The 26314-nt window shown below is 39.2% G+C and overlaps 1 protein-coding gene and 1 long non-coding RNA gene across 2 annotated transcripts in view; both read right to left on the bottom strand.

The window, feature by feature from the left end:
• LOC308617132 overlaps positions 1-26314 on the bottom strand; it is a 387539-nt gene that overhangs the window by 171018 nt on the left and 190207 nt on the right. The window lies entirely within an intron of this gene.
• Positions 237-11858, bottom strand: LOC308615660 (transmembrane emp24 domain-containing protein 2-like; the record flags this gene model as incomplete). Its single annotated transcript, XM_081231246.1, has 2 exons — positions 10943-11858; positions 237-359 (listed from the first exon to the last, which is right to left on the bottom strand). The coding sequence occupies exons 1-2, from the start codon at positions 11525-11527 to the stop codon at positions 237-239; spliced, it is 708 nt and encodes a 235-aa protein (XP_081087372.1). The 5' UTR covers positions 11528-11858.

Below are 26314 nucleotides of genomic sequence, written 5' to 3'. Positions count from 1 at the left end.
GTCGGGCGGGGAGACCTCCCCGGGCAACGCCCCCTCCTCGGGCCGCGTTCACCTGCCAAGGCCGCCTGGGCTGGCACGCCCAGAGGTGGGACTCGCGCCGCGGCTGGCCTTCTGTCCTGGCCCCGCCGTAGGAGGCGCACACCCCGGGCCCACTCTCACCGGCAGTCAGTACCTGGGCTCGCCGGGACGGGGCCTCGAAGCGGCAGCCCTTACTGCAGGCAAGGGGAACACCTAGTTCAGAGATATTTGTTGTCGCCGCCGCCGCCAGGCCGCCGGACAAAAATGCGCGTGCGCAAAGGAGAACCGCAGCGCTTTTCCTTTCGAACTATACTTCCCAGACGTCTGCACTCTACGGCACTCTACGGGGTACGAGAAGGGCCAACGGCGGGAAGGCTAGAGTCTTGCTAGAAAAAGCAGTCTTGCTAGAAGGCAGAGGAAGTTGAAGCCTCTGCTGTAACCACGTGTCCTCTCGCGCACCCTTTTTATTCATAATTATGATGACAATGATAGTAAGAGGGAAAAGTGAATATGTAATAGAAAATGTGGAAGACTAGACGTTTGCTGCTCCTTATTGGTTATTGAGAAAACTTAGAATCTATTTAACAAATTTTTGAATTAAAAAAATTGTCTAAATTTTGTAGCCTATGATGAAAGATATATTTTTTAACTGACACACTGGGTAAAAACAAAAACATAGACCTAGTATTTCCCTTTTCATGACACTCATTACTTCTTTTAAAAGGGTTCCTTTAAATTGTAAAGCTTGTCTTGTAAAGCTTGACTGTACTTCCCTTCTTTACAACTGCATCCTCATTGTCTGGCACTGTACATACCAAATAATACGTATTCAATAAGTGTTGAATGAATGCTTTTTAAATATCCAGCATTACGGTTTACAAAAACAGTCCTAAAATCAAAGGGTACCTTAAGGTAGAAAATAAAGAGATGAATTAAGATATACCTGGAAAAATAATATGAAAAAGAAATCTGGGATCACAATGTTACAAAGAAAAAGATATTTCAGAGTAAAAATAGTTAAGTTGGACAAAATACGTTGTTATGTATCGATAAAAAATAACAATACACATTACTAACCACTAGGGAAATGCAAATCAAAACCACAATGAGCTATCACTTTACACCCATTAAGATGGCTGCTATCAAAACAAACAAACAAAGACAAAAGCAAAATAATACAGAAAACAACAAGTGTTGGTGAGGACTTGTTGAAATTGAATCCTTGTGAATTGCTGGTGACAATGTAAAATGGTGCAGCTGCTGTGGAAAATAGTACGGCGTGTCAACTTAAAAAAAATGCACAACGTGCAAGTTGTGAGTCAAGTTTTATTTGGGGCGAAATGAGGACTAAAGCCTGGGAGACAGCATTTCAGATAGCTCTGAGAAACTGCTCCAAAGAGGTAGTGGGGAAGGTCAGTATATTTGTAATTTTGGTGAAGGGGGAGTACATGCAATCAAGCACATATTTTTTTTGCAGAAGGTTTCTGCTAGTCACGAGGAGCAATCATCACCATGAAGGTGCTTAGTGCTTTTCTAGATATGAGGAGAGGCAAGAATTGGACTCGTAAAATTGTCTCCTGAAAATATCTGACTATCTGAAGACCTGTTCTGCCAGTTTTTCCCAGAGCACATAGTACCTCATGTCTGCTCTCCACCCTGAATTCCTTTCAGGGGGTGTTGAAAGTCAGCAGCTGCAGCAGCACATCTACCTTGTAGAGGTAGATGGCAAGTACCAATGGCAAGTGCCAATTTGTAGTTGACTGGCGGTTCCTCAAAAAATTAAAAATAGAATTACCATGTAATCCAGCAATTCCACTTCTAGGTATATTCCCCAAAGAATTGAAAGCAAGGACTCAAGCAGGTATTTGTACACTAATGTTCACGGCAACATTATTCACAATAGTCAAAAGATAGAAACAACTGAAGTGTCAATGAATGGATGAATGGATAAACAAAATGTGGTCTATCCATACAATGAAGCATTATTCAGCCATAAAATGAAGGAAAATCCAATACATGCTACAACATGGATGAATCTTGAAGACATGCAAAGTAAAATAAGGCAGACACAAAAGGACAAAAATTGTATGATTCCACCTATATGAGGTATCTAGAAGAGTCAGATTCATAGAAGGAAAGTAGAATAGTGGTTACCAATGGTTGAAGGAAGAGGGAAATGAGGATTTATTGTTTAATGGGTACAGAGTTTCAGTTTGGGATAATGAAAAATTTCTGGAGGTGACTAGTGGTGATGATTGCACAACAATGTAAATATGCTTAAAGCTATTAAGCTGTACACTTAAAAATTATTAAAATGGTAAATGTTGTTATATGTATTTTACCACAATAAAATAATAATATAAAATAAAATAACAATTATGAACCATTACTGGCAAGACAGCATTGAGATTTACAAAGTAAAAACAAGGTGGCAGACTGAATACACATAACTACCTCCTTTTTTCTCTTCATATTCTTTTAAATAACAAAAACACATTTATAATTTGAAAAGTAATAAAAACCATACACCTCTAGAAAAATACCACCAGAACACCAGAAATTGATAATCTTGGAAGGCATGCAGCAGATATGTGCCCTGAGAGCCAAAGGCCATCTACTAGATCCATATGTCTCCTTGCATGGCCCTGCAATAAACCGTTTTCTGCTCCAAACTCCGACTTTTCCGTTTGTTTGGCACATTAACTTGTGTTGGGTAACAAAAGTATTTACACAGATTATAGTTCCTAGAATAGCTCTGATGGAATTAATTATGAATATAATTCATTACAAAATCAAAGAAAGTAAAATTTGTATGGATTACAAGGAAATGAAGTAAGTAAATTAATCAGTAAAACATTTGAGTCAAAATTAGTGTTGAAGCATACTGTGAGGGTAATTAATCATGCAATTAAAAACAAAAATGATTACAAAAGAGAGTGGCAAAGAGAATATAGTAGCAGGTTAGTGTTCTTGATTATTCAGGAGAATGACATAATTTCAGAAATAAGTTTTAAAAAGCTTAAATGTGTATGTTAAATATTCAATAGAACCCACTAGGCAAATCAATATATGAATATCTAACCAGCCACTGCATAATCTTTTTTTTTGTAGGTTCAAATCTTACTTATTTATTTATTTTTATAATTTTTATTGGAGTATAGTTTATTTACAATGTTATGTTGTTTCAGGTGTACAACAAAGTGAATCAGCTATACACATACATATATCCACTCTTTTTTAGATTCTTTTCCCATATAGGTCATTACAGAGTATTGATTAGGGTTACCTGTGCTATACAGTAGGTCTCTATTAGTTATCTATTTTATAAATAGTAGTGTATATATGTCAATCCCAATCTCCCAATTTAACCATCCTCCCCTTTCCCCCGGTAACCATACGTTTTTGTTTTGCTTTGCTTTGTTTTTTTTTGTTTTTGTTTTTGTTTTTTAAAAGAATTGTTTATTTACTGGACCTGGGGAAGATTAGATACACAACCAATTTTAAATGTACATCTTTTAACTCAATTTTGAAGTGTTTTCACACACACACACTCACACACACACACACACACAAATTGGCATGCAACAGTTGTCCTAAGGTAAAACGCAGTCATCGTAAACTGTTGCAAGTATTTTCACCCAAGGTTGAAAAATTGTTTATCCTGAACATGAAAACCTGTAACAGATTTAAATTAATTATATAAAACTCATCACTTGTAGTTTTCCCCTTGCAAAGATCCAAAAAAAAAATATACAAGTAACTAATATACATCAGTCACAACATAATCCTGGATCACTCTCACACCAAAACTAGATGCTCCTTTAATTTTAACCCATCATTAGAGGCCAAGAGAAAGTCATTTTGTTTTATATGAAACAAAATTCACATGTGCCAAAAAAGAAAGGCCCAAGAAAAACAAAAACAAACACCCTAGTGCTGACAATAATGTTCAGTACACTAATTAAACAGTGACCAAAATGCCACTGATCAAAAATAAAATAGTGGCTGTATATCACTGCAAAGAAATCCAAGAGGCTTTTAACCCTTTGGCATCAGAAATCCAGATTTTTCCAATTATGTGAACGCGTACCTCCTCCGTGCTAAGAGTAGAGGAAGTGGATAAGCCAGCACAGAACGAAAAAGAACTACCATTCACTGCAACACCCAGAGAATTGGCTTTAATAGTGACTTCTTACAAGATTAGGCAGAAACCAAAAACTGGTTATTAGCTGCTTGTGTCAACAACTTTAAGTGGAGGTGATTGAGTTCTAAGGTTCAAAGTAAAACTGTAAAGGGGAAAAAGGTTGTTGGTTTAAGTCTTATCTTTAAAGCAAAAACAAGATAGACAAAGTATAAAAGTACCAACCTGGTAGCACACTCTAGTCACAGAGCTCTACCATTAGGCTGGATAGAAAATGTCAAGATTCAGATTGTTGTTTCTGATAAGGACTCAACAAAATGAATCTTTAATGACTTGAACTGCAGGATAAGGGATCCCAAGAATGCAGTCATTTTTAGTAAAGTACTATCAGTAAAGTACAATCCTGAACAGACTGCATTTTATTATAAAAACAAAAGAAAGAAGATATAATAAGGACTATGCACCTATATTCCACTTACAGTGCTTGAGTTCTGGAAGGACCTGTATAATGGAGGAAGAACTCAAATATGAAATCATGCCAATCACATGTCAAATTTCACTATGACTTTCCTAAAAAATGTTTCTCCCCAATGTATATTAATCACAAAGAAACATAAGCTGTGAATGTACAGTTTAGAAAATAAAAACATAGAAACTAATGACTTTATTATGACCACGATGTTTGGTAAAAAGTGAATTATGAGTTTGGGATCATCAGAAAAAGCCTTTTTAAACAACCCTCGGGACTTCAAAAAATCTCTTCAGGAGTAGAAGGATGTGCTCTCACTCCCTCTTTTGAGAGCACAGCAATCACAACTGGCTGCTAGACGATCATCGACAGGGGGGACACTGGAGCTCACCAGGGAAGACGCCCCACATCCAAAGACAGAGGAGAGGTCATGGTGGGATGGTGGGAGGGGTGCAATCACAGTAGGGTCGAGTCCCATAACTGCTGGGTGGGTGACTCACAGACTGCAGAACACTTCTACCACAGAAGTCCACCAAATGGAGTGAAGGTTCTGAACCCCACGTCAGGATCCCAACCTGGGGGTACAGCAACGGGACGAGGAATTCCTAGAAAATCAGACTTTGAAGGCTCCTGGGATTTGATTGCAGGACTTCGACAAGACTGGAGGAGGCACGAAATCCATTCCTGGAGGGCGAACACAGAGTAGTGTGTGCATCAGGACCCAGGAGGGGGAGCGGGGACCCCAGGAGAGACAGAGCCAGGCCTGCCTGCTGGTGTTGGGGGGTCTCCTGCAAAGATGGGGGGCAGCAATGGCTCACCGTGGGAATGGGGACACTGGCAGCAGAAGTTCTGGGAAGTGCAAGTTGGCTTGAGCCTTCCCAGAGTCTGTCATTGGCCCCACCAAGGAGTCTGGGTGGGCTCAAGTGTTGAGTTGCCTCAGGTCAAACAACCAACACGGAGGGAACCCAGCCCAACACATCAGCAGTCAAGCGGATTAAAGTTTTACTGAGCTCTGCCTGCCACCAGTCCCTACCATCAGGAAACTTGCACAAGCCTCATCCACCAGAGGGCAGACAGCAGAATCAAGAAAAACTACAATCCTGCAGCATGTGGAACAAAAACCACATTCACAGAAAGACAGACAAGGTGAAAAGGCAGCGGGCTATGTACCAGATGAAGGAACAAGATGAAAGCCCAGAAAAACAACTGTATGAAGCGGAGATATGCAACCTTCCAGAAATAGAATTCAGAATAATGACAGTGAAGATGATTCAGGACCTCGGAAGAAGAATGGAGGCAAAGATCGAGAAGCTGCAAGAAATGTTTAACAAAGACCTAGAAGAATTAAAGAACAAACAAACAGAGATGAACAATACAATGACTGACATGAAAACTACACTAGAAGGAATCAATAGAAGAATAACTGAGGCAGAAGAACGGATAAGTGACCTGGAAGACAAAATGGTGGAATTCACTGCTGCAGAACAGAATAAAGAAAAAAGAATGAAAAGAAATGAAGACAGCCTAAGAGACCTCTGGGACAACATTAAATGCAACAACATTCGCATTATAGGGGACTCAGAAGGAGAAGAGAGAGAGATGGGACCAGATGAAATATTTGAAGAGAATATAGTCAAAAACTTCCCTAACATAGGAAAGGAAATAGCCACTCAAGTCCAGGAAACACAGTGAGTCCCATACAAGATGAACCCAAGGAGAAACAGGCCGAGACACATAGTAATCAAATGGCAAAAATTAAAGACAAAGAAAAATTATTGAACACAGCAAGAGAAAAATGACAAATAACATACAAGGGAACTCCCATAAGGTTAACAGCTGATTTCTCAGCAGAAATTCTACAAGCCAGAAGGGAGTAGCATGACATACTTAAAGTGATGAAAGGGAAGAACCTACAACCAAGATTAATCTACCCAGCAAGGATCTCATTCAGGTTCGATGAAGAAATCAAAAGCTTTATAGACAAGCAAAGGTTAAGAGAATTCAGCACCACCAAAGAGCTCTACAACAAAGGCTAAAGGAACTTCTCTAAGTGGGAAACACAAGAGAAGAAAAGGATCTACAAAAACAAACCCAAACCAATTAAGAAAAGGGTCATAGAAATACACATATCAATAATTACCTTAAATGTGAATGGATTGAATCCTCCAACCAAAAGACACAGGATTGCTGAATGGATACAAAAACAAGACCCATATATATGCTGTCTACAAGAGACCCACTTCAGACCTAGGGACACATACAGACTGTAAGTGAGGGGATGGAAAAAGATATTCCATGCAAATGGAAATCAAAAGAAAGCTGGAGTAGCAGTACATATATCAGATAAAATAGACTTTAAAATAAAGAATGTTACAAGACACAAGGAAGGACATGACATAATGATCAAGGGATCAATCCAAGAAGAAGATATAACAATTATAAATATATATGCACCCAACATAGGAGCACCTCAATACATAAGGAAACTACTAACAGCTATAAAAGAGGAAATCGACAGTAACACAATAATAGTGGGGGACTTTAACACCTCACTTACACCAATGGACAGATCATACAAAGTGAAAATAAATAAGGAAAGAGAAGCTTTAGATGACACAATAGACCAAATAATTTTAATTGATATTTATAGGACATTCCATCCAAAAACAGCAGATTACACTTTCTTCTCAAGTGCGCATGGAACATTCTCCAGGATAGATCACATCTTGGGTGACAAATCAAGCCTCAGTAAATGTAAGAAAATTGAAATCATAGCAAGCATCTTTTCTGACCACAAAGCTATGAGATTAGAAATCAATTTCAGGGAAAAAAACGTAAAAAAACACAAACATATGGAGGTTAAACAGTACATTACTAAATAACAAAGAGATCACTGAAGAAATCAAAGAGGAAATCAAAAAATACCTAGAGACAAATGACAATGAAACAAGATGATCCAAAACCTATGGGATGCAGCAAAAGCAGTTCTAAGAGGGAAGTTTATAGCTATACAAACCTACCTCAAGAAACAAGAAAAATCACAAATAAACAATCTAGCCTTACACCTAAAGGAGGTACAGAAAGAGGAACCAAAAAAAACCCAAAGTTAGTAGAAGGAAAGAAATCAGAAAGATCTGAGCAGAAATAAATGAAATAGAAACAAGGAAAACAATAGCAAAGATCAATAAAACTAAAATCTGGTTCTTTGAGGAGAGAAACAAAATTGATAAACCATTAGCCAGACTCATCACAAAAAAGAGGGAGAGGACTCAAATCAATAAAATTCGAAATGAGAAAGGAGAAGTTACAACAGACACTGCAGAAATACAAAGCATCCTAAGAGACTACTACAAGCAACACTACGCCAATAGAATGGACAACCTGGAAGAAATGGACAAATTCTTAGAAAGGTATAACCTTCCAAGACTGAACCAGGAAGAAATAGAAAATATAAACAGACCAATCACAAGTAATGAAATTGAAACTATGATTAAAAATCTTCCAACAAACAAAAGTCCAGGACCAGATGGCTTCACAGGTGAATTCTATCAAACATTTAGAGAAGAGCTAACACCCATCCTTCTCAAACTCTTCCAAAAAATTGCAGAGGAAGAAACATTCCCAAACTCATTCTATGAGCCCACCATCACCCTGATAACAAAACCAGACAAAGATACTACAAAAAAAGAAAATTACAGACCAAGATCGCTGATGAATATAGATGCAAAAATCCTCAACAAAATACTAGCAAACAGAATCCAACAACACATTAAAAGGATCATACACCATGATCAAGTAGGATTTATCCCAGGGATGCAAGGATTCTTCAATATATGCAAACCAATCAGTGTGATACACCATATTAACAAATTGAAGAAGAAAAACCATATGATCATCTCAATAGATGCAGGGAAAGCTTTTGACAAAATTCAACACCCATTTATGATAAAAACTCTCCAGAAAGTGGGCAGAGAGGGAGCCTACCTCAACATAATAAAGGCCATATACGACAAACCCACAGCAAACATCATTCTCAATGGTGAAAAACTGAAAGCATTTCCTCTAAGATCAGGAACAAGACAAGGATGACCACTCTCACCACTATTATTCAACATAGTTTTGGAAGTCCTAGGCACAGCAGTCAGAGAAGAAAAAGAAATAAAAGGAATCCAAATAGGAAAAGAAGAAGTAAAGCTGTCACTGTTTGCAGATGACGTGATACTGTACATAGAGAATCCTAAAGACGCCACCAGAAAACTACTAGAGCTAATCAATGAATTTGGTAAAGTTGCAGGATATGAAATTAATGCACATAAATCTCTGGCATTCCTATACACTAATGATGAAAAATCTGAAAGAGAAATTAAGGAAACACTCCCATTTACCATTGCAAAAAAAAGAAGAAAATACCTAGGAGTAAACCTACCTAGGGAGACAAAAGACCTGTATGCAGAAATCTATAAGACACTGATGAAAGAAATTAAAGATGATACCAACAGATGGAGAGATATACCATGTTCTTGAGTTGGAAGAATCAATATTGTGAAAATGACTATACTACCCAAAGCAATCTACAGATTCAATGTAATCTCTATCAAATTACCAATGGCATTTTTTACAGAACTAGAACAAAAAAATCTTAAAATTTATATGGAGATACAAAAGACCCCGAATAGCCAAAGCAGTCTTAAGGGAAAAAAGCGGAGCTGGAGGAATCAGACTCCCTGACTTCAGACTATACTACAAAGATACAGTATTGAAGACAATATGGTACTCGCACAAAAACAGAAACATAGATCAATGGAACAAGATAGAAAGCCCAGAGATAAACTCACGCACCTATAGTCAACTAATCTATGACAAAGCAGGCAAAGATATACAATGGAGAAAAGACAGCCTCTTCAGTAAGTGGTGCTGGGAAAACTGGACAGCTACATGTAAAAGAATGAAATTAGAACACTCCCTAACACCATACACAAAAATAAACTCAAAATGGATTAGACACCTAAATGTAAGACCGGACACTAGAAAACTCTTAGAGGAAAACATAGGAAGAACACTCTTTGACATAAATCACAGCAAGGTCTTTTTTGATCCACTTCCTAGAGTAAATGAAATAAAAAAATAAATAAACAAATGAGACCTAATGAAACTTCAAAGCTTTTGCACAGCAAAGGAAACCATAAACAAGATGAAAAGACAACCCTCAGAATGGGAGAAAATATTTGCAAACGAATCAACGGACAAAGGATTAATCTCCAAAATATATAAACAGCCCATGCAGCTCAATATTAAGAAAACAAACAACCCAATCCAAAAACGGGCTGAAGACTGAAATAGACATTTCTCCAAAGAAGACATACAGATGGCCAAGAAGCACATGAAAAGCTGCTCACATCACTAATTATTAGAGAAATACAAATCAAAACTACAATGAGGTATCACCTCACACCAGTTAGAATGCGCATCATCAGAAAATCTACAAACAACAAATGTTGGAGAGGGTGCGGAGAAAAGGGACCCCTCTTGCACTGTTGGTGGGAATGTAACTTGATACAGCCACTATGGAGAACAGTATGGAGGTTCCTTAAAAAACTAAAAATAGAATTACTGTATGATCCAGCAATCCCACTACTGGGAATATACCCAGAGAAAACCATAATTCAAAAAGTCACATGCACCTCAATGTTCATTGCAGCACTGTTTACAATAGCCAGGTCATGGAAGCAACCTAAATGTCCATCGACAGATGAATTGATAAAGAAGTTGTGGTTCTTATATACAATGGAATATTACTCATCCATAAAAGGGAACGAAATTGGGTCATTTGTTGAGAAGTGGTTGGATCTAGAGACTGTCATACAGAGTGAAGTAAGTCAGAAAGAGAAATACAAATATCGTATATTAACGCATGTATGTGGAACCTAGAAAAATGGTACAGATGAACCGGTTTGCAGGGCAGAAATTGAGACACAGATGTAGAGAACAAACATATGGACACTAAGTGGGGAAAACCACGGTGGGGTGGGGGTGGTGTTATGATGAATTGGGCGATTGGGATTGACATGTATACACTGATGTGTATAAAATTGATGACTAATAAGAACCTGCTGTATAAAAACTTTAATTAAATAAAATTCAAAAATTAAAAAAATATTAGGACACACAAACTAGCAATGCATAAAAATGGTAATAATATATGATAACCATATTGGGCTTTTCCAGAATACAGATTATTTTAACTCTAAAAATAATGTGATTCACCACATTAACAGATTAAAGAAGAAAACACACACACACACACACACACACACACAAAATCTCTTCAGGTAGTAGATCTGTCCCAATGTCATGGCAACTAGAACAAGAGCTTCAAAGAAGGACCAAAGGACCACTCTGCTGTTTGTTCTGTCACTGATTGCTCTGTGTATTCTCTCCTGAACTTCCATGTATTCCTGTTCATGCTTTACAGATGTCATCGCCACTGTGAGCTCATTAATCATTTCTTCTAGCTTTTTCTGGTGAGCTTCTGTTTCCATGTCTTGTCCTTTGGGCACCTCCTCAATATCAATGGTGAACATCACTATTTTTGGAGTCATGGTGGACATCCTATTGCTGAAACAAAACTTACATGTTCCATCCATGTGAGCAGCAAATGTGTATTTCCCACTGGACTCCCAGTCTCCTTTATAAATTCCTTTATTATCAGGCCCTGTAATCTCCATGTCGATGTCCAGGAAGACACCCTCGGCCACCTCGAAGATGAGGCCCATCTTGATGCCCGAGGTGACCTGCTCGAAGCAGCACTCCTCCGCATGCGCGTCAATACTGACGAAGTAGTCCAAGGCCATGGCCAGCATGGCAGCCAGGAGCACCAGCAGCTCAGTGAGCATCATCATGGTGGGGTTGGGGCCGAAACCAGGACCGGGACTGTGGCCTCCAGAGCCGCTGTCACCGCCACCACCAGCGTCGTCTCAGCCACCGCCACCTCAGCCCATAAGTTTGTTTTCTACATCTGTGACTCTATTTCTGTTTGTAAATAAGTTCATTTGTACCTTCTTTTTTTTTTTAGATTCCACATATAGGCAATATCGTATGATATTTGTCTTTCTCTGTCTGACTTACTTCACTCAGTATGACAATCTCTAGGTCCATCCATGTTGCTGCAAATGGCATTATTTAATTCTTTTTTTTATGGCTTAACAATATATCTCATTTTCTTTATCCATTCATCTATCGATGGACATTTAGGTTGCTTCCATGTCTTGGCTATTGTAAATAGTACTGCAATGAACATTGGGGTGCATGTATTTTATTTTATATTTTTAAAATTAATTTTCATTGGAGTATAGTTGCTTTAGCATGTATCTTTTCAAAGTAGCACGTATACTTTTCAAAGTATATTCTCCAGATATATGCCCAGGAGTGTGATTGCTGGATCATATGGTAGCTCTATTTTTAGTTTTTTAAGGAACCTCCATACTGTTCTCCATAATGGTTGTACCACTTTACATTACAACCAACAGCGTAGGAGGGTTCCCTTTTCTCCACACCCTCTTCAGCACTTACTGTTTGCAGATTTTTTGATGATGGCTATTCGCACCTCTGTGAGGTAATACCTCTTTGTAGTTTTGATTTGCATTTCTCTAATAATTAGTGATGTTGAGCATCTTTTCATGTGCTTTTTGGCCATCTGTATGTCTTCTTTGGAGAAATGTCCATCTAGATTATCTGCCCATTTTTTTATTGGGTCATTTTTTTTTATATTGAGCTGCATGAGGTGCTTATACATTTTGGAGATTAATCCTTTGTCAGTTGCTTCAGTTGCAAATATTTTCTCCCATTCTGAGGGTTGTCTTTTCATCTTGTTTATGGTTTCCTTTGCTGTGCAAAAGCTTTTAAGTTTCATTAGGTCCCATTTGTTTATTTTTGTTTTTATTTTCCATACTGTAGGAGGTGGATCAAAAAAGATATTCCTGCAATTTATGTAAGAGAATGTTCTGCCTATGTTTTCCCCTAAGAGTTTTATAGTATCTGGCCTTACATTTAGGTCTTTAATACATTTTGAGTTTATTTTTGTGTGTGGTGTTAGGGAGTGTTCTAATTTCATTCTTTTACATGTAGCTGTTCAGTTTTCCCAGCACCACTTATTGAAGAGGCTGTCTTTTCTCCATTGTATATTCTTGCCTCCTTTGTCATAGATTAGTTGACAATAGGTGCATGGGTTTATCTCTGGAGTTTCTATAGTGTTCCATTAATCTATATTTCCGTTTTTGTGCCAGTAACAAACTGTTTTGATTACTGTAGATTTGTAGTATAGTCTGAAGTCAGGAAGCCTGATTCCTTCAGCTCCATTTTTCTTTCTCAGGTTTGCATGGGTTATTTGGGGTCTTTTGTGTTTCCATACAAATTGTAAAATTTTTGTTCTAATTCTGTGAAAAAAGTCATTGGTAATTTGATAGAGATTGCATTGAATCTGTAGAGTGCTTTGGATAGGATAGTTATTTTGACAATATTGATTCTTCCCATCCAAGAACATGGTGTATCTCTCCATCTATTTGTGTCATCTTTCATTTCCTTTGTCAGAATCTCAGAGCTTTCAGAGTACACGTTTTTTTCCTCCTTAGGTAGGTTTATTCCTAGCTATTTTATTCTTTTTGATGTGATGGTAAATGGGATTGTTTCCTTAATTTCTATTTCTGATCTTTTGTTGTTAGTGTATAGGAATGCAGCAGATTTCTGTGTATTAATTTTTTATCCTGCAACTTTACCAAATTCAGTGACGAGCTCTAGTAGTTTTCTGGTAGCATCTGTAGGATTTTCTATGTATAGCATCATGTCATCTGCAAACAGTGATAGTTTTACTTCTTCTTTTCTAGTTTGGACTCCTTTTATTTCTTTTTCTTTTCTGATTGTTGTGGCTAGAACCTCCAAAAACTATGTTGAATAAAAGTGGTAAGAGTGGACATCTTTGTCTTATTCCTGATCTTAGAGGAAATGCTTTCAGTTTTTCACCACTGAGAATAATGTGAGCTGTGAGTTTGTTGTATATAGCCTTTATTATGTTGAGGTATATTCCCTCTGTGCCAGCTCTCTGGATAGTTTTTATCATAAATGGGTTTTGAATTTTGTCAAAAGCTTTTTTTGTACCTATTGAGATGATCATATGGTTTTTATTCTTTTTTAATGTGGTGTATCTCATTGATTGATTTGCATATATTGAAGAATCCTTGCTTCCCTGGGATAAATTCCACCTGATCATGGTATATGATCCTTTTAATTTGTTGTTGGATTCAGGTTGCTGGTATTTTTTTGAGGATTTTTGCGTTTATGTTCATCAGTGATGTTGGCCTGTAATTTTCTTCTTTTGTGGTATCTTTGTCTGGTTTTGGTATCTGGGTTATGGTGGCTTCATAGAATGAGCTTGGTAGTGTTCCTTCCTCTGAAATTTTTTGGAGTATCAGAAGAGTAGGTATTAACTCTTCTCTAAATATTTGAGAGAATTCGCCTGTGAAGCAATCTGTTCCTGGACTTTTGTTTGTTGGAAGTTTTAAAATCACAGTTTTGATTTTAGTACATGTGATTTGTCTGTTCATATTTTCTATTTCTTTTTGGTTCAGTCTTGGAAGCTTGTACTTTTATAAGAATTTGTCCATTTCTTCTAGGTCGTCCATTTTATTGGTGTATAGTTGCTTGTAGTAGTCTCTTATAATCCTTGGATTTCTATGGTATCAGTTGTAACTTCTCCTTTTTTATTTCTAATTTTATTGAATAGAGCTCTCTCCCTTTATTTCCTTATGAGTCTAGCTAAAAGTTTATCAATTTTGTTTATCTTTTCAAAGAACCAGCTTGTAGTTTCATTGATCTTTTCTATTGTTTTCTTCATCTCTATTTCATCTATTTATGCTTTGATCTTTATGATTTCTTTCCTTCTACTAACTTTAGGTTTAGTTTGTTCTTCTTTCTCTAGTTACGTTAGGTATAACGTTAGGCTGTTTATTTGGGATTTTTCTTGTTTCCTGAGATCAGATTGTATTTCTATAAACGCTCATCTTAGAACTGCTTTTGCTGTGCCCCATAGGTTTTGGATTGTCGTGTTTTCATTTTCAATTGCCTCTAGGTATTTCCTCTTTGATTTCTTCAGTGATCCATTGATTGTTTAGTAGCATATTGTTTAGCTTCCATGTGCTTGTGTTTTTTACAGTTTTTTCTTATAATTTATTTCTCATCTCATAGCATTGTGTTTGGAAAAGATGCTTGATATGATTTCAGTTTTCTTAAATTTACTGAGGTTTGGTTTGTGGCCCAAGATGTGAACTATCCTGGCGAATATTCCATGTGCACTTGAGAAGGATGTGTATTCTGCTGCTTTCAGATGGAATGCTCTATAAATAGCAATTAAGCCCATCTGATCTAATGTGTTATTTAAGGCTTGTGTTTCCTTACTGATTTTTTGTCTGGATGATCTGTCCATTGGTGTAAGTGGGGTGTTAAATTTCCCTGCTATTATTGTGTTGCTGTCCATTTTGCCATTTATGGCTGTTAGCATTTACCTTATATATTGAGGTACTCCTATGTTGAGTGCATATATATTTACAATTGTTATATTTTCTTCTTGGATTGATCCCATGATCATTATGTAGTGTCCTTCCTTGTATCTTGTAACAGTCTCTATTTTAAAGTCTACTTTTTCTGATATGAGTATTGCTACTCCAGCTTTCTTTTGATTTCCATTTGCAAGAAATATCTTTTTCTATCCCCTCACTTTCATTCGGTATGTGTTCCTAGGTCTGAAGTGGGTCTCTTGTAGACAGCATATATATGGGTCTTGTTTTTGTATCCATTCAGCCAATCTATGTCTTTTGGTTAGAGCATTTAATCCATTTATATTTAAGGTAATTATCAGTATGTATGTTCCTATTGCCATTTTCTCAATTGTTTTGGATTTTTTTTTGGTTGGTCTTCTTTTGTTCTCTTCTCTTGTGATTTGATGACCATTTTTAGTGTTGTGTTTGGGTTGCTTTTCCTTTTTTTGTGTGTATCTATTGTTGTTTTTTGTTTGCAATTCCCATGAAGTTTTGATATAGCAGTCTGTATACGTACAAGGCTGCTTTGAGGTGTTGGTCTCTTAATTTCAAATGCACTTCCCATTTCCTTCATTTGTACTCTCCTCTTTTCATGGTTGCTTGTTTTGATATCATATATGTGTATGATAATTCCCTACTATTACTTTATTTTTGCCTTTACTCATGAGTTTCCCATTTGTGATTTTCTGGTTTCTAGTTGTGGCCTCTTTTTTCCCTCTTGCCTAGAGAAGTTCCTGTAGCATTTGTTGTAAGGCTGGTTTGGTGGTGATGAATTCTCTTAGCTTTTGCTTGTTTGTAAAGCTTTTGATTTCTCATGCAAATCTGAATGAGAACCTTGCTGGGTAGAGTATTCTTGGTTGTAGATTTTCCCCTTTCATCACTTTAAATATATAATGCCACTCCCTTCCAGCCTGTAGTTTCTGCTGAAAAATCAGCCGATAACTTTATGGGGATTCCATTGTATGTTGCTTTTCCTTTGTTGCTTTTAATAATTTTTCTTTGTATTTAATTTTTGTGAGTTTGATTAATATGTGTCTCAGTGTGTTCCTCCCTGGGTTTATCCTGTATGAGACTTTCCGTGCTTCCTGGACTTGGGTGACTGTTTCCTCTCCCATGTTAGGGAAGTTTTTGGCTATAATCTCTTCAAATATTTTCTCAGGCCCTTTTCCTTTCTCTTCTTCTCCTGGGACCCTTATAAGTTCAAGTTCCCTTGTTTCTCCTGGAATTTGCCTCTACATTTCCAAATTAAATAAAACAAAAGCAAAAGCAAACTTATGTTGCTATTTTTCTACTTTAAGATATTAAATATTGACAATGTTTTATCCATGGTTTCATTTGTCTATATTTTTTTAATTTAGGAAATATTTCGTACAATGGTTAGGAAGTATAACTTAGTCTCCTTCTTTGTAGAATGCAGAAAGTACTAGTAACTACCATTGACTTGTGAGGATTAAATGAGCTAAAGTACAAAAAACACTTAGAGCACTGGCAAATGTAACCACTATACACATATTATTATACAGTTCGTGTCATTATTTTTTTAATCTCCATTCTCAATCCAATCCTCAACACTCCCTCCACCACCACCACCCTGCCACCAGTGGTAACCATTCTCCTGGATTCATGTCGGTGTGTTTAAAGTTGTCCCAGACGTCCCTGAGATTGTCCTCATTTCTTTTCATTCTTTTTTCTTGATTCTATTCTGTGGCAGTGATTTCCACCACTCTGTTTTCCATGTCACTTATATGTTCTTCTGCCTCAGTTATTCTGCTATTGATTCCTTTTAGTGCATCCTTCATTTCAGTTATTGTGTTGTTCATCTCTGTTTGTTTTTTCCTTAAATCTTCTATGTGTTTGTTAAGCATTTCTTGTGTCATCTTGGTCTGTGCCTCCATTCTTTTTTTTTTTTTTTTGCAGTACACGGGCCTCTCACTGTTGTGGCCTCTCCCATTGCAGAGCACAGGCTCCATATGTGCAGGCTCAGAGGCCATGGCTCACAGGCCCAGCTGCTCCACAGCATGTGGGATCCCCTCGGACCAGGGCATGAACCCATGTCCCCCACATCGGCAGGCGGACTCTCAACCACTGTGCCACCAGGGGAGCCCCATGCCTCCATTCTTTATCTGAGATTTTGAATTGTCTTTACTATCATTACTCTGAATTCTTTTTCAGGTAGATTGCCTATCTCCTCTTCATTTAGTTGTTCTTGTTGTTTTCTCCTTGTTCCACTGTCTGCAAAATATTTTTCTGTTGTCTCATTTTGTCTAACTTTCTGTGTTTGTGGTCTCTTTTCCACAAGCTGCAGGATTGTAGTTCTTCTTGCTTCTTGTGTTTGACCACTGGTGGGTGAGGTTGGTCCAGAGGCTTGTTTAGGCATCCTGGCTGGAGGGACTGGTGTCTGCCCTCTGGTGGGTGGAGCTGGGTCTTTCCCCTCTGGTGAGGGGGACCATGTCAAGGAGTGTGTTTTGAGGTGTCTATGAGCTCAGCACGACTTTAGGCAGCCTATCTGCTGCTGGGTGGGTCTGTGTTCCTATCTTATTGGTTGTATGGCCTGAAGCTTTCCAGCACTTGAAGTCTGCATGTTGTAGGGTGGGGCCAGGCCTTGGTGCCAAATTGGGGACTCCAGGAGAGCTCAGGCTGATCTCCCGGGGGTCTCTACTACCAGTGTACTTGCCCTCATAATGAGCTACAGCTGACCCTTGCCTCCCTGGGGACCCCTCCAAAACCCCTAGGTAGGTCTAGCCCAGGTTCTTATGGAGGTACAGCTTTGTGCTGGCTCCAGTGCACATGAGACCTGTGTGTGCCCTCCAAGAGTGGAGTCTTTGTTTACCCCAGCTCTGTGGGGCTCCTGCACTAAAGCTCCACTTGCCATCAAGGCTAAATGCTCTGGGGGTTCTTCCCCCCAATGCCAGACCATCAGACACTCTTGGAGGGCTATTTTTATGTGAGAATGTCCCTGTGTAGCCTGTGTGAGTTTAATATTTTTTGGTGCAAGGGCTGTTTTTAGTATAGACGTCTGCCACCTCTTTCCTCAGTTTATGCTGCCATTATTCCCTTGATAGGAGGTGCGAATGATGTTGTGGTGACCAGAGCCTGCACTGGATATTGAGCAGGGCCTCCCTTTTGCTCTGTGGTTGTCACTGCCCTGTCAGGGGCTGGGTCCACTCCCTAGTTGTTGGAGTAGAGGGCCCCAGACCTGTTTCATAGCTGTGTTTCTGATCTGCAGTGTGAGGTATGTGGGATTGGAGCACTCCCACTGGGAGAGGACACTGAGTATTCCTCCTCTGGAGATGTTCACCTGTGGGTGTGCTCTGTTGTGTCACCTTTCACCTGTTGTGTGAACTCTCTGATTACACTGTTGTTGGCACTGCTCTCGGCCCCATCTTAACTGTGAGTATGTCAGCAATTGGTCCTGGTGTCTCTCAGGTGTTGTTTTCAGCAGACCACCAGTATAGACCCACTGAAGTCAGGTCCCTGGATTGCAGTAATCACGGATCTAGACCTGCTCTGGGTGAGTGGGGGCAACTCAGACTCTAGTCTGGCCCAACCCCTGCATGTACATGCCCACAAAGTCCATAGCTTCTAAAGCTAGACCTGTCTTGGCTGCGGGAGCACTCATTGCCTGTTCAGATGTTCTGCAGGCGCTGAGTTTACAAAGTCGGTAGTGGGGGTGTAAATCTGCAATTTGCACAGCTGTGAGAGATTTCAGCTCTTCTTCCTTAGTTGCATGGCCCCTGGGGTTCAGCTGTGGTTTCAGCCCCACCTCTGCATGTGGGCCACCCACAGGCATCTACTCCCAAGGATGCCCTGGAGCACAAAAGCCCACCATAGGGGGGTCGAGGTACGGAGGAGGAGGAGGCAGCCAGGGGCATGAGATCCTGCCCTGGTGGGAGCCCTTTCTAGTGCCCAGGGAGGCAGGGGTCAGTGCATGGAGATAGAGGCTGCAATGGCAGCCCTGCCCTTTGCACATCATTCAGCAATGGCACTTCGCTTCTATGGCAGTGTGGACTTCCTCCACGAGCATTCTTGGTTGCAGAGCTCCTCACTCCTGTCCCCTCAGTCTATCTCTGTACAGCCAACAGCAGTCCTCTCCCTGGGTCTACTCTCCAATCCCCGTGTTCCATCACCCAGACCCCATCCACAGCAGCAGACTCATGTCTCAGGCTGGGGTGCACATGGCTGTGGCACAGACCATCTGTGTAGGTCTCACTCTGTCCTGCCAGCCACAGATTGGTTGTTGCGCTCTCCTCCGAGCCCCCAAAGCTCCTCTTCTGTTCTAGCTGATCTCCCTGCTGGTGAGGGGGCTTCCCCAGATGTGGGAACCTCTCCTCTCCTTCAGCTCCCTCCCAGGGGTTGAGGTTCCATCCTGCTTCCTCTCCTCTTCCTTTTCCTTTCTTCTTCTTTTTCATCCTACCCAGTTACACGAGGATCTTTCTTGTCCTTTTAGGTGTCTAATTTCCTCTGCTAGTGTTCAGCAGGTGCTCTGTAGTTTTCCACTTGTATTCTTTAAATATTTTATTTTATATATATAGTTTTTGGCTGCGTTGGGTCTTTGTTGCTGCGTGCAGGCTTTCTCTAGTGTGGCAAGTGGGGGCTACTCTTCGTTGCGGTGCTCAATCTTCTCCTTACGGTGGCTTCTCTTGTTGTGCAGCATGGGCTCTAGGAGCTCAGGCTTTAGTAGTTGTGGCACGTGAGCTCATTAGTTGTGGCATGTGGGCTCTAGAGCACAGGCTCAGTAGTTGTGGCGCACAGGGTTAGTTGCTCTGTGGCATGTGGGATCTTCCCAGACCAGGGATTGAACCTGTGTCCCCTGCATTGGCAGGTGGCTTCTTATCCACGGGAAGTCCCTGTGGATGTATTCTTGATGCATATGTGAGGAGAGGTGAACTCCCTGTCCTCCTACTCCTCCACCATCTTGACTTCTCTGAGTAATCTTAAACTACATTCTACATTCTTTTTTAATATAAATTGCTTTATTTATTATAGTAATTATATATTTACCATCAAAGTTGTCTTTTCACTATGTTCTGTTAACAAGAAATTAAATGGTAGTTATAAGCAAATTTGGTAGCCTAGGAAACAATAATTGTATATTCAGTTTAACAGAAATAAAAGAATTCGTGGCTGAAAATGCAAGATTGTTTGTTACATAGCCTTTAGCCTTGCAATTACCGTATAAAAAGTTATTTTCACAGTGACAATTACTTGTGCTGTTTGAGCTTTAAGGGTTGGAATGTTAAGTACAACATCAGCTCCTTAAAGAAAAAGCAAAGTGATCTATGATATGTCTCCCCTGCAAGAGGGTATTTAGATTTACAATTAACATGAAAATCTTGTATCAGAATTCAGTGGGAGATTCTTCAGCATACCTTATCCAGCATATTCATAGTCCTATACCTGGTATGTACCTTGCCAACCTCACTTTCCCACATATGGAAGTACAGGTTCCCACGTACACATGGTGATAGAAAATAAAATACACTAAGTTAGCGCTCTAAATTTCAGTTCTAAGTCTCCCTGTTGATGTTAGTACGTAAGTATGCTGGCCGTAATGAGATAGACTGGGACCTGGGACCCTTTACCAGAGTGCTTGCACTTGCACCTGGACAAAGGTCTCCTCCAGCAACAAAATACAAAGAAACTAAATGGGACTAAAAACAACAACAGTCATGTGCAATTGGGGCTATTATGAACAATAAACTATAAAAAGGGCACAAACTAACAGCCACTTCTGAGGTTCCCTGAGCAAAAGCAGGGTACTGTGCATGATCCCTGCACACAACACCACCAAATGGGTGGGCAGACGACCTAACCCACTCCTCTGGCTGGACCCACTGGTCTGCCCCACCTTCACTCCATTTAAGGAACAAGCTTGCTCCTGCTACCCCTTGGGGGGTGAGCAGAGGAACCTGTTACTTCATTTTGCTCCCTCATGTCCCACCAGTCCCAATAAAGCCTTGCCTGAATTACTCATCTGGCCTCATAAATTTCTATTGATTAAAAAGTTCAAGAGGGCCTCCCTGGTGGCGCAGTGGTTGAGAGTCCGCCTGCCGATGCAGGGGATACGGGTTCGTGCCCCGGTCTGGGAGGATCCCATATGCCGCGGAGCGGCTGGGCCCGTGAGCCATGGCCGCTGGGCCTGCGCATCCGGAGCCTGTGCTCCGCAACGGGAGAGGCCACAACAGTGAGAGGCCCGCATACCGCAAAAAAAGAAAAAAAAAAAAAAAAAAAAAAAGTTCAAGAACCCAGGTTGGTATCAGTAATACTACTCCACGAGATGCAGAGAGCAAAAAATACATTCCAGGATTTTGGAGGTAGTTGAAGGGAAACAAAAGCACTGATGAGCTAGAATCAATAAGGATGTTAAGTTGCCAACCACTAAAATGTTAATTTGTTCCTTGGTTGAGGTTTCTCGGAAGAGGCCTGTGGTCCAAGTCACTGGTGCCTTGGGTCCCGGTAGAAAAGTTCTCCTTTAGGGTGTTGCTTCACTCTCACCAAGCCCACTCAAAGCCTAGCCAGCATTACCTCCCAAGGTCTCAGGTCCAGGCCTCCAAATGCAGAAACGCTGGGTGGGCTGGGATGTCCCAGGCCAGTGGGTGGGTGCTAAGAACTGGGGCACCCTAAAGTCCAGCTCTTCTCCCCACCTGGAGCAGCTAGGCAGCCCTGGTGCCACACCCCCACCCGGATTCTGTGCAGAGGCTCAGGGCCCAGGCAAGACTTGTGGGGAAGATGGAGACCTCCAGGGCCAGTTCTCAATTATCTTATTGAGATTTTTTAAAATGTTACTTCAAAGAACTTAAGTGGAAAAGCCTTTTGCCTAACATGTGAACTGGGAAATATCAGGAATCAAAGTTTGGTTCTCAAAAAAAAAAAAGAAAAAGATTTTTCCTGTCTCTATCTACTGTAAAGGCCTAGAAAGAATGACAATCCAATAGCAATAACAAATTATGGTCTCTAAGTAGCATTTAATAAAAAAAGTTTCCATAGAGAAATGGCTGATTACAAATTCAAGACAGGGAGTTCACAAAATAAGTCTGGTGCTTGAAAGCTACTGGGTCATGTCAAAATGACATAGGAACCAACTTGAAGAGTTTCTGTTGGACAAAGATGGAACAATTTGGGCATCAGAAAAGAATATTAACTGCAATGGATTGAAATGCATCTGATGCCAGAAAAATCTGTTTACTTGTGCTTCTGGCTAAGACAGAGGAAAAGGAACTAGAGTTATCTTCCCACCTTAAACAACAGCAATCACAACAAACACAGATGAAATATATGAAATAATATTTTCTAGACACAAGACATCAGGCGACAAAGGACATTGTTTCCTGAGAGACAAGAAACAAAGGAGAAGACCCTACAAAACCGTCCAAGCTTACTTCTTTGACAGAGTTTTCAGGTCAAGGCACAATAAAAGCATTTGCAAAACCCAACATCCATTTCTGATTAAAAACACTCACCAAACTGGAAATAGAAAGGAGCTCCCTCATCTGCAATGTTAACAGTAGGTTTTACAGCTAACATCATGCTTGATGATAAAAGATAAAATGCTCTACAATCAGGAGCAACACAGGGATGTCACTCTCATCACTTCGATTCTTCATTTTAGTGGAGATTCTAGTCAGTGCAATAAGGCAAGAAAAAGAGAGAAAAGGCATCAAGATTGGTAAGGAAAAAGTAAAACTACCTTTATTTGCAACCAACACAATATTCTTTATAGGAAAATATGATGGAATCTACAAAAAGATTACTAGAACTAGAAAGTAAGCTTAGCAAGATTGCAGTATACCACTAGGTTGCAGTCAGCCACTATAATTCGGAAAAGGCAAGGAAATGGATTCTAATCTAGAGTCAGTGTGAGTTCGGTTCAGTGAAACAAAGTTTTTTGAATTCTGGCCTCCAGAACTATAAGAGAACAAATTTATGTTTTTTTAAGCCACTGAATTTCAGCATCAATACACCTATTAAAATTATTTAAATAATTTTTAAAAAGATAATACAAAATGCTGGTGAAATGTGAGGCAACTAGAACTCTCATACTTTGGAAAAAAATTGTCAGTTTCTTATAAAGTTGAACATACACTTATCATATGACACAACAATCTCACTTCTAGGTTACTCAATAGAAATGAAAATATGTGTCCATACAAAAATCTGTATGAAAATTTTAGAGCAGCTTTATTCATAATAACCCATAATTGAAAACACAAATGTCCAGCCACTGATAAATGAATAAACAATTTTTGGTACACATTTTTCTTAAAAAAAAACTACCATTACATGCAATAATGTAGATGAATCTCAATATCTGATTAAGTTGAACTTCTTTTAGTGTGCTTATTTGCCATCTTTTGCTGTATATGACATTTTCCTCAGATCTTTCCCTCATTAAAAACATTGGATTGAAAAAAAAAGCATTATGCTAAGTGAAATAAGCAAGACAGAAAAAGGATACATAGTGTATAATTCCCTTTATACAACAAACAAGAAAATGCAAAACTATGTGGACAGAAATCAAATCAGTGGTTCCCTGGTGCAGGGAGTAGAAGGCGGAGGAAAGGATTGACTGCCAAGGGGCACAAGGGAACTTTCTGTGGTGATGTAAATGTTCTACATCTCGATTTTTCTGGCAGTTACATGACTGTAGGCCAAGATTCAACAAACTATATTGAAAACAGGTGTATTCTACTGTAAGTAAATTATGCTTCAATAAACCTGAATTTTAAAAATGAGTACATCCCTGAAAAAAAGCAATTAATATAATCACTCATATTAAAAAATGAAAGGAGAACGGGACTTCCCTGGTGGTCCAGTGGTTAAAACTCTGCGCTCCCAGTGCAGGGGGCCCGGCTTTGATCTCTGGTCAGGGAACTAGATCTCACATGCCGCAACTAAAAGATCCTGCATGCTGCAACGGGGATCACGCATGCCACAGCTAGGACCCAGTGCAGCCAAATAAATTAATAAGTATTTTTTTAAAAAATTAAGGGGGGCCCAGTCTTACCTAAGTGGCCCCACACTTTTAACAAAATGAAAGGAGAAAAATCACATGGTCGTCTAAATAGATGCAGAAGTTTCATGAAATTCAACAACCATTCATAATAAAAATTTGCGGCAAATTAGGATAGAAGGGAACTCAATCTGATACTGGATTTCTATCAAATACCTCCAGCTTACCACCATTCCAAATGATGAAACAGTGAAAAAAATTTTCCTTTTGAGATCATGAATAGGACAATGGTTCTGGTATCATCCCTTCTATTTGAGTTTTTTAAGAGATCATAAAACAATCAAGAATGGTTAAAAAAATAATTTAAAGGCATAAGGATTTAATGAAAGGAATCACATTATTTGTAGGTGATATACTTCTGTATATACACAATCTAACATATTCTACTTGTAATCATTAGAATTAATGAGTTAGTGAAATTGATAGCTGTAAAACTGATATAAAATTATTTTTTTCCTATATATCAGCCACAAACTATCAAAAAGTGAAATAAAAGAGACACCATTGGGCTTCCCTGGTGGCGCAGTGGTTGAGAGTCCGCCTGCCGATGCAGGGGACACGGGTTCGTGCCCCTATCCCGGAAGATCCCACATGCCGCGCAGCGGCTGGGCCCGCGAGCCATGGCCGCGGAGCCTGTGTGTCCGGAGCCTGTGCTCCGCAACGGGAGAGGCCACAGCAGTGAGAGGCCCGCGTACAGCAAAAAAAAAAAAAAAAAAAAAAAAAAAAAAAAGAGAGACACCATTTACAATAGCATCAAAAATATGCAGTCCTTAAGAATAAATCTAACAAAGATGCTCAAGGCCTCGATGAAGAAAATTATAAAACTTTATTGGCAGATGTTTAAAAATTTTAAATAAATGGAGAGAGAGACCATGTTCACAAATTAGAAACCTAAAAATTGTAAGTATGTTCAGTTACCCCCAAAAGATTTACCAATTCAGTGCAATCCCAACAGGTTGTTTGCTGAAGTTAACAGGTTGATACTAAAATTTGTATCAGCGTGCATAGGGTCAAGAAGAGTGAGGACAATAATGAAATAGAAGTATATGAGAGGAATTGCTCTCTAAGATACCAAGCCTTATGATAAAGATAGAATAGGTATGACATGTGTTGTTGCAAGATTAGATAAACAGATGAATGAAATGAATTGAAGAGCCCAAACACACACCTATGTGTAATTGACCACTTAATATATGACAGTTGTAGCATGGCAGATCACTGAGGAAAGCATGAACTAGTCAATGAATGGAATTTGGATAGTTGGATACCATATGGAAAAGAAAAAAATGAAACTGGATCCTGCATCAGTCTGTTTAGATGAAGTTATGCTATAGTTAACAACCCCAATATCTCAGTTGTTCTCAAACTTTAGCTCACATAGGAATCATCTGGAGGACTAATTGAAACGCATTTCTTGGCCTCACCCCCAGAGACACAAAAAAATGTTTGAATAAATAAGTAAATGGGTGAGAATAGATAAATCACTCATGCAGTTAATATAGAAACTCTGTCTTCAGGGAAGTGGAACATAACTTCCTTCCAAAGAGGACAGTACAGGAAAGTTTAAAGAAAAAAAAAGAATAACTTGACAATGGAGAAACATGACAACACACGTCAGCCAGGTAATTCAGGTCAACATCAATAGTCGTAAATTATGTTGATAGTATGTACCCTTGAAACAATGTGATGAAAACAACACTTTACCTCTGTGGTCTTCCTCCCAAAACCCCATAATCCCAGCTTAGTAATGAGAAAAACATCAAAAAAATCACAATAAAGGGAGATTCTACAAAATGCCTGACCAGTATTCCTCAAAACTATCAAGGTCATCAAAAATAAGGAAAGTCTGAGAGTGTCACAGCCAAAAGGAGCCTAAGGAGGACATGACAACTAAGTGTAATGTGTCATGGATGGGATCCTGGAATGGAAAAAAGCAAAAACTTAAGAAATTATTCTGAATAAAGTATGAACTTTAGTTAATAATAATTTATCAATATTGGTTCATTAATTGTGTGAAATGCAAGATGTTCATACTATGGGTTGAGTTGTATGGTAACTGTACTATTTTTGCAACTTTTCTATAAATCTAA

This window comes from Mesoplodon bidens (assembly GCF_964165515.1).
Source record: "Mesoplodon bidens genome assembly, chromosome: 4".
NCBI classification, from domain to species: domain Eukaryota; kingdom Metazoa; phylum Chordata; class Mammalia; order Artiodactyla; family Ziphiidae; genus Mesoplodon; species Mesoplodon bidens.
This window is presented reverse-complemented; position numbering and strand designations above follow the sequence as displayed.